The sequence below is a fragment of the Trichomycterus rosablanca genome, chromosome 10, assembly GCF_030014385.1.
Source record: "Trichomycterus rosablanca isolate fTriRos1 chromosome 10, fTriRos1.hap1, whole genome shotgun sequence".
Lineage (NCBI taxonomy): Eukaryota > Metazoa > Chordata > Actinopteri > Siluriformes > Trichomycteridae > Trichomycterus > Trichomycterus rosablanca.
In genome coordinates this window covers 27,977,102-27,990,583 of record NC_085997.1, presented here as the reverse complement: position 1 = coordinate 27,990,583, position 13,482 = coordinate 27,977,102, and the positions used below count along the sequence as shown (strand labels likewise).

General features: G+C 41.9%; 1 protein-coding gene across 1 annotated transcript; it reads left to right on the top strand.

The window, feature by feature from the left end:
- The first annotated feature begins 2,323 nt into the window (after nt 1-2,323).
- Nucleotides 2,324-11,617, top strand: gabrz (gamma-aminobutyric acid type A receptor subunit zeta). The gene is made up of 9 exons (XM_063003956.1): nt 2,324-2,331; nt 3,895-3,995; nt 4,264-4,331; nt 5,352-5,569; nt 5,930-6,012; nt 8,432-8,569; nt 9,263-9,415; nt 10,704-10,897; nt 11,265-11,617. Exons 1-9 carry the CDS (start codon nt 2,324-2,326, stop codon nt 11,595-11,597), a joined length of 1,296 nt encoding a protein of 431 aa, XP_062860026.1. The 3' UTR covers nt 11,598-11,617.
- Nucleotides 11,618-13,482: the final 1,865 nt, after the last annotated feature.

Sequence of the window (13,482 nt, the reverse complement as noted above, 5' to 3'; positions counted from 1 at the left end):
ATCACAGCTGCTAAGTAGAACCACTTTCTCTGCACAGAGTTATGTTAGTGCAGAAGAGAAGACATTAGTGCCACGAACAAGCACTTTAATTCTCATCTGACAGTTCATATCATGGTTACATGTTTTGTTTGTGTAGAAAGTATGTGGACACCCCTTGAAACTAGTCAAGGCAATTAAGAAACATTCATTGCTACGAGATGCATAAAATTAATTTGAGCCAGCAATTGGGGAAGGCTTATTCTTGTTCCAGCATGACTATGCCCCTGAGCAGAGTCCATACAGACATAGTTTGATTAGTTTGGTGTGGAGGAGCCCAAAACCCAACCCCATTAAACACTTGGGGAAAATGATTTTTTTTTAACTAACTGGGCACAAACTTCCACAGAGAAACAAAGATCTTATGAAAAGCCTATCCAGAAAAGTGGAGGCTGTTATAGTCACAACGGAGGGATCAACTCAATTTTAATGGCCATAATTTGAGATGTCTAACAAGCTAGATGTAGCCTAGTGGTGAAGGTACTGGCTGGTAATCAGAAGGTCGCTGGTTCAAGCCACACCACTACCAGGTTGCTGCTGTTGGGCCCTTAAGCAAGGCCCTTAATCCTCAATTGCTAAGACTGTATACTGTCACTGTTCTGTAAGTCGCTTTGGATAAAAGTGTCTGCTAAATGCTGTAAATGTAAGCTCATTGTAACATGTCCACATATATATGGACTTATAATGTGTAAGGAAATATACAAAACAATAGAAAATAAAAACAAAATAGTATTTTCAAGAAAATAAAAGTAGCCCAGGTGGCGCAGCGGGATATTCCGCTAGCACACCAGCACCGAGATTCTGAAATCCTCGGTTTGAAACTCGGCGTTGCCACCGGTTGGCTGATGCAGCTACGACCTCTGCTGGCTGATTGATGATGCCTGCGCAGAGTCGAGGAATAATGTGGACAGGGTGTGGCTCTCCGTACACAAAGCTGATCCACATATGAGAGGGCGTGTGTCAGTTGTGGCGCTCCTCAGTCAGCAGTGGAGGGTAGTATCGGTACAGAGGAAGCGTAATGCAATCGGGATAATTGGATATGACTCGATTAGATAGAAAACTGGGGGGAAAATTGCAAAAAACTGGCTGCTAGGTATAAGAAGATGAATTGCAATGGCATGAAACCCTGTCTGGGAAGTGAACATTGATCAGAATGAAGCGTTATTGAAGATGAAACAAAATAATAAATGAACATTCCTGTTCTTCTGCCACTGCCTGACTTTATAATGACGATGATGAAGGCTTTTATGTTTCTGTGACCACACCCAGCACCCCATAGTTACTAGACTAATCACAGTGAACACGCTTTATTACTGTTATTTTTAATAAGAATAAGATTGTACTTGTATGTTTTGTAAGTAAACAAGCTTGCTGGCTTTAGAGTAAGGCTGTGCAGAGGGTAGCTGGGGGAGGTTGAAAGGAGGTTGATCCACTCAGACAGACAGATACAGCTAAAATAGAGCAGGAGAAGGAGGGGAGAGAGCTGGTTAGTGAGCACTGCAGTCATAAAGCCTCTCTGATGTCTTCACTGTGGGCATTTATGCTTTCCCAGGAAGGCAAAATTTTATTATTCATTAATTCATTCACTTTGTTTGTTTTACCACAGGTTTATCCTGGTCAGGGTTGCGGTGGGTCTGATTAATAGGGAGAAAGGCAGGACACACACACACTTGTGGCAATTTTTAAACAAGCTAGATACATTACATCGATCAGGCATAACATTATGACCACCTTCCTAATGCTGTGTTGGTCCCCCTTTGCTGCCAAAACAGCCCTGACCCATTGAGGCATGGAGTCTGACACCATTCGATCAGAACCAGCATTAACTTCTTCAGCAGTTTGAGTTACAGTCGCTCGTCTGTTGGATCGGACATGCATCAATGAGCCTTGGCCACCCATGACCCAGTCGCTGGTTTACCACTGCTCCTTCCTTGGACCACTTTTGATAGATACTGACCACTGCAGACCAGGAACACCCCACAAGAGCTGCAGTTTTGGACATGCTCTGACCCAGTCGTCTAGCCATCACAATTTGGCCCTTGTCAAACTCGTTCAAATCCTTACGTTCGCCCATTTTTCCTGCTTCTAACACATTAGCTTTGAGGATAAAATGTTCACTTGCTGCCTAATATATCCCACTCACTAACAGGTGTCGTGATGAAGAGATAATCAGTGTTATTCACTTCATCTGTCAGTGGTCATAATGTTATGCCTAGTCGGTGTATCATACAACCTTAATGAAGATGCGACCAATAATAGTAATAACAGAAGGCAGACGAGATGAGAAATGACACTGTCAGTGTATAGCTCGCACTCTGCTGCCGGAGGAAATCCATGTACACAGAGAGAACGCCACACAGAAAAGAATCTGGCTGCTCGGGTGGGGAATCAAACCCAGGCCCTTGTTGCTGTGAGGCAACAGTGCTACCCACTATGCCATTATGATGCCTAATTGTTGCTATAATTATTGTTGTTGTTATTGTAATTAATATTATTATTATGAAAGGTGTTGTAATAGTGTCAACCAGCTTTACGTATCTTAGTAAGTGCTTTTCTCAAGCTGAACCCCTTCTTAAGCTCAGAGACCCACTTCACTCATGCTGACTCGTTTCTTCAGGCATTGACACAATTTAGTACAACACATCGTAATACTTGACAAATGCTGTACATTAGACATGACTACTGGCTAAACTGAGCAGACTTTAGGACCAGAAAGATTTACTTTGCTCTGGCAACACATTTCTGGAACACAGTTCTCGCCCCCACATCTCCTCCAACTTTATGCTGCATAACAGAAATATCAGTTTTGTGATGATTCTTCATTTCAGAAATGAAGACTGGGCGTAGATGGCTATATAGAAAGCTTCTGATCATGTTTAGTATTTGTTTAATAAACAACTGGTTCAACTTTTGTGAACAAGGTTGAGTTGTAAAAATTAATGTTCCATTATGATACAGAAAATTATACACTGATCAGCCATAACATTAAAACCACCTCCTTGTTTCTACACTCACTGTCCATTTTATCAGCTCCACTTACCATATAGAAGCACTTTGTAGTTCTACAATTACTGTCTGTAGTCCATCTATTTCTCTGCATACTTTTTTAGCCCCCTTTCACGATGTTTTTCAATGGTCAGGACCACCACCGGACCACTACAAAGCAGGTATTATTTAGGTGGTGGATCATTCTTAGCACTGCAGTGACACTGACATGGTGGTGGTGTGTTAGTGTGTGTTCTGCTGGTATCAGTGGATCAGACACAGCAGCGCTGCTATCCACTCTATTAGACACTCCTACCTAGTTGGTCCACCTTGTAGATGTAAAGTCAGAGACGATCGCACATCTATTGCTGCTGTTTGAGTTGGTCATCTTCTAGATCTTCATCAGTGGTCACAGGACGCTGCCCACAGGGTGCTGTTGGCTGAATGTTTTGGGTTGGTGGACTATTCTCAGTCCAGCAGTGACAGTGAGGTGTTTAAAAACTCCATCAGCATTGCTGTGTCTTATCCACTCATACCAGCACAACACACACAAACACACCACCACCATGTCAGTGTCACTGCAGTGCTGAGAATGATCCACCCAAATAATACCTGTTCTGTGGGGGTCCTGTGGGGGTCCTGACAACTGAAGAACAGCATGAAAGGGGGCTAACAAAGCATGCAAATAAACATATGGACTACAGCCAGTAATTGTAGAAATGGACAGTGAGTGTAGAAACAAGGAGGTGGTTTTAATGTTATGGCTGATCTGTGTATGTCAGATGGGCATCAATCTAAGTGATCAATCATTGTGTACATTACACTGTATTAGGTGAGGTAATTTATACAGGTATTTTCATGTTCTGTTTATAGTATTACAGCGGGTTCAAGCCCCAGTGCTGGCGAGGTCCTGCCTCCCACCGTTCAGAAACTCATGAAGGGATACAACAAGTACCTTAGACCTTTATTCGGCAGTAAGGAAGCTACGATCTTATATGTTACACACAGTCACACAACATCAGTGGATTTTAAAGTTTCATTTGCTATAAAGACTACATTATTAACTGCAAAAGCAGAAAGAAATAGATTTACATAATAGAAGTGCTTTAGGCTGAAGCTAATTTAGTCTGTATTAGCACATAAATGTATTGGAGCTGTATATTTTTGCTGTATATCAGACATTCACAACGTCCTGCTTTTAATACTACTGCTCTGTTTTACACTGTGTTGTGTGTGCTGCAGATGGTCCTGTGAATGTTGGCATGAGTTTGGACATTGCCAGCATAGATACCATATCAGAGATCAACATGGTAAGATACTAATAGCTACTACTAACATACTGCTTCTGTGTAAAATTACACTGGATCTTCAAAAAGTTTCCACACTTTTATATTTTGGTTGGAAACAGTGAGGGTGGGACGAGTAGTAATCGGTCGTTTCTGAGAGACGCTTATAGTCAGGATTTAGCTCCATCTGATTTCCACCTTTTTGGATGCTCAGAGAAGCTTTAAGGGGAAGAAGATTTTCATGTGATGATGATGTGAAAGCAGCGGCGCATCAGTGGCTACACACAACTCAAAACCTTTTGTTTTAGCTGATGGCATTAAAACGTTAGTGTGGCGCCCAGGTGGCGCAGCGGGATATTCCGCTAGCACACCAGCACTGAGATTCTGAACTTCTCGGTTCGTAACTCGACGTCGCCACCGGTCGGCTAGGCGCCATCTAGCGGACACAATTGGCAGTGCCTGCAGCAGACATGTCGTGAGGCGTGAGCAGTAATATACCCACCTCGTCTGCAATCGGGTACCCCAGTAGCGGAAGACAAATTGACTACGCTCAATTGGGAGAAAATGGGAGAAAATGCATAAATGAATAGTAAAAAAAAATTGTCTTCCCAGGGGCGGATGGGATCTTCCAGCAAGACAATCCGACATGTCACATGGCTAGAAATGTCCCACATTGGTTGGAAGTGCATGACCAAGACATTCATATACTACCCCTAATTTCCCCGACTTGAACTCAATTGAGCTTCTGTGGGACCACCTTGATTGTCATGTTAGGTCTATGGATCCTCCCTCACACACCCTCCAGCAGCTGTGGGATGCACTGCAGTCGCAACTTGTGACAACCTACCAGCACCTTATTAAGTCACTGCCAGCCCGTCTAGCTGCTGCCTGTGCTGCACACGATGGTTACTGTGGATATTAGCTGGTGGTCATAATAATACGACTCAGCTGTGTACAATCCCACTTTTCTGTAACATACTGTATATTTTAAATGACCTGTATCTTTTATAAAAGCCTGTATCTGTGTGTTTGGGTTTTGTTCAGGACTACACAGCCACTATTTTCCTGCGGCAGCGCTGGACAGATGAGCGTCTCTGTTTTGATGGCAATAAGAGCCTGAGTTTGGACGGCCGACTGGTGGAGCTTCTCTGGGTCCCTGACACATTTATCGTGGACTCTAAAAAATCTTTTCTGCATGACATCACAGTGGAGAACAGACTGATCCGGATATTTCCCAATGGCACCGTACTCTATGCTCTAAGGTTATTGAGAATCTCACTGTCTTTGTCTTAGAAGGAAGCTGTCTGTCATTCAGGCTCTGGTACTGTAGAGTCTCTGAATAAGGAAAAAGGGGAAGTGTGGGGAGAACTTTTTAGGGATGTTTTTGGAAGGAGGAAATGAAGGGCTGTGAGGGTAATGGTTGGGAGTGTGGGTAAAAATGTAGTTTAGAAGGAGAAGTAAGGCAAAATAAAGATAACTGAGGCAAAACAGAGTACAGATTATGCTGGAAAGTACTGTTACATAAGGATTAGATGTCGTAAAGCTTATCATTAGTATAAAAGAGAGTAACAGTTTCTGTTTGTAGTTCTCTCTATATTAACGTTCTTTCTGGTTTCTTACAGAATCACAACCACAGTTGCCTGCAGTATGGACCTTACCAAGTATCCCATGGACAAACAGACTTGCACACTTCAACTTGAGAGCTGTAAGACTTAAAAGCTTAAGATTTTAAAAGATTTATTTGGATTCCCTAAGTCTTTTTACAATACTATGTATTGTAGATGGTGAAAGACCTAAATTGGATCAAAAAACCTTGATTGACGGCTGCTCAGGTGGCGCAGCGGTAAAAACACATGCTAGAACCAGATCTGGGATCTCGAATACATCGTATCGAATCCCAGCTCTGCCTGCTGGCTAGGCTGAGCGGCCACATGAACAACGATTGGCCTGTTGTTCAGATATGGGCGGGATTAAGCCGGATAGGGTCTCTCTCTCATAATTGATTCAATTACGACCTCTGCTGGCTGATTGATGGCACCTGCACAGAGATGAGAAAAGAGTGCTCTCAGGGTGTGTCTCTCCATACACAGTACTGAGCTGCACTGCACTCGTCAAAGTGTAGGTGATAAAATGCATACGGCATGCTGCCCACGTGTCAGATGGGGCATGGGTTAGCTTCGTTCTCCTCAATCAGAGCAGGAATCGGCATTGGTGGAAAGGACCGGATCCACCTTTTATAACTGGTCATGATACCTGCTACCTATTTACCTTCTTATTGTGGAATGTTTTAAAACATTCTAACTTAAATATTCTATAAACTTTATTTTGTGCCTCTGCCAACTTATAAGTTAATATAACGTAATATGTTGCCAGAATTAAATTCAACATTTTCATTTAACTAATATAATCAGGTTGGATGTGACACAGAGCTCTATTACAATAACCTTCCCCCTGTTGAGATCCGGGTTCAAATCTCAGTGGTGCTATCGACTGGCTAGGCATCTACAGAAACATGATTGGCCATATCTGGGGGTGGCAAAATGGCCGAGACCCTGCGATGGATTGGCACCCTGTACAGGGTATTCCTACTTTGTGCCCAGTGTATTTTTGTGGATCTGTACCTGAAGTGACCCTGAGCTGGATAAAGCAGTTGATGAAAATAAAAAATTTAATGAATGAAATCAAGTTGGACACTGAAAACAAAAAAGAGTAATTTTCTTGGTGGCCGTTTAGGTGGCGCAGCGGTAAAAACACCCAATTTGTATCACATCGTATCGAGTCTCAGCTCTGCCTGCTGGCTGGGCTGAACAACCACATGAACAATGATTGGCCTGTTGTTCAGATGGGGTGGGATAATAAAGCCGGATAGGGACTCTCTCATAACTGATGCAGTTACGACAAGGAAAAGACCGCTGTCAGGGTGTGTCTCTCCGTGTCTCATTTCTTTGAGCTTTTTTAAATAAAATAATGGTTCAAAAGTTCAGAACAAGTTTTGTGATCACAGATTAGATGTTTTCACTGTATTTCACGAAATGTCCCAGCTTTTCTGGATAAGGCTTGTAGTTTCTTTTTTTTTTTTTTTTTTTTAGAGAAAATATAATGGGGTAAAAAGAATAACTTTTGAGTGGAGGGGACATGGTAGCACAGTGGGTAACATAATTGCGCAATACCGTGATAGACTTGGGTTTGATTCCCTAGCTGGATGGCCAGGGTCCTTACTTTGTGAGGTTGGATGTTTTCCCTGCGTCCGTGTGGGTTTCCTTCAGGTGCAGTCAAGTTACTTGAAGCTACTTACAATTGCCCTAAAATTGCTCATTTGACTTTGGAGTTTATTTGGGTTTGTTCTGTGGACTTATTCTTTATCATATTTCTGACAAATAGGTGGGCAAACAGCCAGTTCACACATTTAAACACAGTTGTTTGCTATCATCAAATCAAATTAAATTAATCTGCAAATTAATGTGCCGCAGTAGCCCAAAAATAGACTTACAATTACATTATTTATAACTGCTTTGAGGCACATAATGATCACAGCTTTACAGATCTGGAACTGGAAACTGTATATTTGAATTGTGTTTGAGAAAATGAAATAAATAAATAGACTGGAGCTAAATAATTTGTCAAGCTACTTTATATTTAGTACAGAGCATTAAATTATGTACTGTCTATTCCCAAACAGCTGTACTGTCTTGAAAAGCAAGTGAGTAAAAGTAACATTAATCTTCACTTATCAGTTATTCATGCATTGTTTCTTGTGAAGTGGTATTGGGGAACCAGGCCATCAACTTTTACATCAGGTGTGTATTGTAGGCTGCATGATGTGAAAGTGTATAATTATTATTGAAAAAATGGGTGTAAAAAGATCAAAGTAATTTAGAGAGTGCAGAGTGCCCTCTTTGGGTAGACCAGCACTTATACAAGGAGATAAGTACACCAGCTGTGAATCACCATTTATGTGTATATAATAATCTTGAGTTATTCATGTTCATAAACAATAAAAATGCACATTAATGATGATGGATTGCTCTCATCCTGGAGGATCGCACTGCTATAAAACGTTTTGTGATGCACAGATATCTTGCAGTGCTGGATTTATGAGATGATTTTTACTTTCTGCCCTGCAGGGGGTTATAATGTGAAGGATGTGGTGTTTTATTGGACTCGTGGGAACCAGTCAGTTAGTGGACTGGATACTTTGCAGCTGGCACAGTACACTCTAGAGGACCACTACACCTCTGAGTCTGAAGCTGTCTATGAAACTGGTATGTAAACACACTTACATATCCTGTACAACACATACACACCTTTACAACATACCCTTTTTTTATGCATTTTTTTTTACCCCTTTTGCTCCCGGCTTTAGTGCTTCCAATTGAATTGCCCGATAGTGTCATGGTTCCTCTCCACTAATGCCGACCCCAGCTCTGATTGAGGAGAACGAAGCTAACCCACGCCCATGCCTCCTCCGACACATGGGCAGCAGCCGTATGCATTTTATCACCGACACTTGACGAGTGCATATGCGAATCAGCACTGTGTACGGAGAGACACACCCTGAGCAGTGCACTCTGCCATCAATCAGCCAACAGAGGTCGTAATTGCATTAGTTATGAGAGAGTCCCTATCCGGCTTAATATGCCACCCCTATATGAATAACAGGCCAATCGTTGTTCATGTGGCCGCTCATCCCAGTCGGCAGGCAGAGCTGAGACTCGAGCTGATGTATTCGAGATCCCAGCTCTGGTGTGCTAGCGTGTTTTACCGCTGCGCCACCTGAGCGGCTGACAACGTACCCTTTTTATTAACATGTTCTTGTGGTTTTCTTTCACCTCCAAAAATGCTGAAAGTTATTTACTTCTAAGTGTTAGTACGTGATAGAATGTGTGAGTGTGTGCCCTGTAATAGAGGATGTCCTGTATTATTAGGATAAACTACATTTTGTTACATCTTTACAGGTAGGTACCCAAAGCTGATCTTCCATTTCCAGCTGAGACGAAGCATCCTTTACTTTATTTTGGAGACCTACGTTCCATCCAGTGCCCTAGTGGTTCTGTCCTGGGTTTCCTTCTGGATCAGTCAGTCTTCTGTCCCTGCTCGCATCTGCATAGGTATGGATACAGGACGCCTGTCTGAACTTTGTCAGTTCATGTTCATGTTCATGTTATTTTAACAATCATGTTAACAATTAAATACCCTTAATGATACAGTAGACCCTTGACTTACGAATTTAATTGGTTCCGAGGGGGTGTTCTTAAGTCAACATGTTCGTTAGTTAAACCTATTTTTCTCATAAGAAATAATGTAAATACAATTAATCCGTGCCAGACCTCCCAACCCCCCCCCCCCCCCACCTAACCTTTCTAATGTCTTAAATGATCTTTTTTTGTTATAAATACAAGTAAATTTTCCCTTAAATCTTAAATTATAGAATAGACATTCCTGTAATAAACAATAATAAACAATAAACAACAATACACAGTAGTACTGTACTGTACATAAACACACATCACATTTCAGTACAGTATGTGTGCTGTACCATACACCATAATAAATTTCCTTCTTTTTTATAAAATGTATCTACCAGAAACAACAATAACTCTCATATTTCTCTATTATTTCCTTCTTTATTTCAATAGTGTTTGTAGGTGTAATTGCACGAAAGAAAGAATACTTTACTCAGCCGAATTCCTTCTTCTCTCTCACTCACTGTCCCCTCTGTCTGATACACAGTGACAGCTACTGGCAGGAGTAATTATACAACAATAAATTTAATAGATTTGTTCATTTTCTCAACACTGCGCTCTCTCTGCACATTCTTTGGGGACATTTTAATATAGAATTTTACAAAATATAAAGAAAACACCGGAAAAACACCGTCTGAATGTTTGCTCACTGTATATATATATATATATATATATATATATATATATATATATAGAGAGAGAGAGAGAGAGAGAGAGAGAGAGAGAGAGACGCTTGGAGTCAACTTGTTCGTGACAACCAGTTCTTAGTTCTGTACTACCCCTGTTCTATCCGCTTTCTATTTGACACTTTGTTTCTGTTATTTTGGCCATTTTATTTAGTTTCAGTTGTTCCCATTTCGTTACTGGCTTTTGTATTCACAGTATTGTTCTACACTGGTTAAATATCGTGCATTTGGGTTCTTTTACATTCTTGCAGGTGCAGGGCTTGACCTTCTGCTTCAGTAGGGAGGCACAAATTACCCATTACACCTCTGTAGACAACAAATCCTATATTAAAAAAACATTAAATAAATATTTAGTTAGTCACATACCTTTGGCCATTTTGACTAAACACATTTCATTTTTAAATGTGTTTTTATAGCACGTTTTAGAGAATGTTATATTACATTTGCTTATGTTTTTGCTTCTAAAGGAGTGACCACAGTCCTGACCATGACCACTCTGATGATGGGTGCACGCACTTCTCTGCCCAATGCAAACTGCTTCATCAAAGCCATTGATGTGTACTTGGGGATCTGCTTCAGCTTCATTTTTGGTGCTTTAATAGAGTATGCAGTGGCCCATTTCTGTACCTTGCACCAGCCAAATGCTGCCAATGCCTTGATGGTAAGAGTTTGTCTTTATAAGGGACGTAACACTTTTGTTTGTGTTGTGTCTTCTGTTTTTAATTTTGTTATTATTATTATACATCACTTTTTAAGTAACATTTTGATTAGGGTATTAGTGTCATGGAACCCTATTTTTGCTTATGCTTAGTTCACACTACACGATTTTTGCCCTGATTTTCGCTCGCCGTCTGGTCGTCGCTAGATGTGGCAGCTCGGGAGCAACTCAGCGTTCACTCGGGGATCGAAACTCGGCTCTCGATCGCTATGTTTGAACTGTTCAACGACACACTCTGCAGAAGATGTGCATGTTATTTATGTTTAAGTAAAATTACTGGTGAATTTACTGGTTTGTTTGTGTTTCTAAGTATGGACAGGAGATGCAGGAGCGTGAGGATGAGATGAACGGGATCGTCACTTCCTTCCGCAGCCAGGCTCTGCGGGTACGTAGGAGGGAAGAGATCATGTCCCGAGCAGGCAGTACCAGCAGTCCTATTTCCAGTGACAGTAAAGAGAAGTCCTCCTCCCAGCCCCAGAGCGGCTGCACCAAGTCCCTGTCACTGTTGCGTCGCATTATATGCTTCCTGAACTGCTGCCGTGTGAAGAACCCACACTACATCGACAACTACTCCCGTCTAACCTTTCCTCTCTCCTTTATCTTTATTAATTTGGTTTACTGGACCTACTATCTGTACTTCTGATAAGAAAGCCTGATCTGTATCTGAGTCTGATTATGGTTGATGCATATGGATATTTATTGTTCTGATTTCCTACGTCCCAGCATTAGGGGTTTGTGCACTTTCTTCTTAGCATGTTTTTGGATACTACATGTTTGTTGTAAAGAGTGCATACATATTTTGACTGCCTATGTTTACAAGAGTACTGAAATAATGAAGCATTCCTGAAGTAATATTTATGCAGGAAAGTTGTGGCCTTTGCTTTTTAGTTTTTATTTAATCTAGTTAAAGACTGAAGCTCTAAACTGCAATAATACATACAGTGTATCACAAAAGTGAGTACACCCCTTACATTTCTGCAAATATTTTATTATATCTTTTCATGGGACAACACTATAGAAATAAAACTTGGATATAACTTAGAGTAGTCAGTGTACAACTTGTATAGCAGTGTAGATTTACTGTCTTCTGAAAATAACTCAACACACAGCCATTAATGTCTAAATAGCTGGCAACATAAGTGAGTACACCCCACAGTGAACATGTCCAAATTGTGCCCAAAGTGTCAATATTTTGTGTGACCACCATTATTATCCAGCACTGCCTTAACCCTCCTGGGCATGGAATTCACCAGAGCTGCACAGGTTGCTACTGGAATCCTCTTCCACTCCTCCATGATGACATCACGGAGCTGGTGGATGTTAGACACCTTGAACTCCTCCACCTTCCACTTGAGGATGCGCCACAGGTGCTCAATTGGGTTTAGTCCATCACCTTTACCTTCAGCTTCCTCAGCAAGGCAGTTGTCATCTTGGAGGTTGTGTTTGGGGTCGTTATCCTGTTGGAAAACTGCCATGAGGCCCAGTTTTCGAAGGGAGGGGATCATGCTCTGTTTCAGAATGTCACAGTACATGTTGGAATTCATGTTTCCCTCAATGAACTGCAGCTCCCCAGTGCCAGCAACACTCATGCAGCCCAAGACCATGATGCTACCACCACCATGCTTGACTGTAGGCAAGATACAGTTGTCTTGGTACTTCTCACCAGGGCGCCGCCACACATGCTGGACACCATCTGAGCCAAACAAGTTTATCTTGGTCTCGTCAGACCACAGGGCATTCCAGTAATCCATGTTCTTGGACTGCTTGTCTTCAGCAAACTGTTTGCTGGCTTTCTTGTGCGTCAGCTTCCTTCTGGGATGACGACCATGCAGACCGAGTTAATGCAGTGTGCGGCGTATGGTCTGAGCACTGACAGGCTGACCTCCCACGTCTTCAACCTCTGCAGCAATGCTGGCAGCACTCATGTGTCTATTTTTTAAAGCCAACCTCTGGATATGACGCCGAACACGTGGACTCAACTTCTTTGGTCGACCCTGGCGAAGCCTGTTCCGAGTGGAACCTGTCCTGGAAAACCGCTGTATGACCTTGGCCACCATGCTGTAGCTCAGTTTCAGGGTGTTAGCAATCTTCTTATAGCCCAGGCCATCTTTGTGGAGAGCAACAATTCTATTTCTCACATCCTCAGAGAGTTCTTTGCCATGAGGTGCCATGTTGAATATCCAGTGGCCAGTATGAGAGAATTGTACCCAAAACACCAAATTTAACAGCCCTGCTCCCCATTTACACCTGGGACCTTGACACATGACACCAGGGAGGGACAACGACACATTTGGGCACAATTTGGACATGTTCACTGTGGGATGTACTCACTTATGTTGCCAGCTATTTAGACATTAATGGCTGTGTGTTGAGTTATTTTCAGAAGACAGTAAATCTACACTGCTATACAAGTTGTACACTGACTACTCTAAGTTATATCCAAGTTTCATGTCTATAGTGTTGTCCCATGAAAAGATATAATTAAATATTTGCAGAAATGTGAGGGGTGTACTCACTTTTGTGATACA

Bases quoted from the DNA above. Each gene is read 5' to 3' on its own strand.
- gabrz (XM_063003956.1), top strand. The intron at 6,013-8,431 runs GTAAGACTTAAA...TCTGCCCTGCAG, and splicing joins CACACTTCAACTTGAGAGCT to GGGGTTATAATGTGAAGGAT. The intron at 10,898-11,264 runs GTAAGAGTTTGT...TGTGTTTCTAAG, and splicing joins ATGCTGCCAATGCCTTGATG to TATGGACAGGAGATGCAGGA.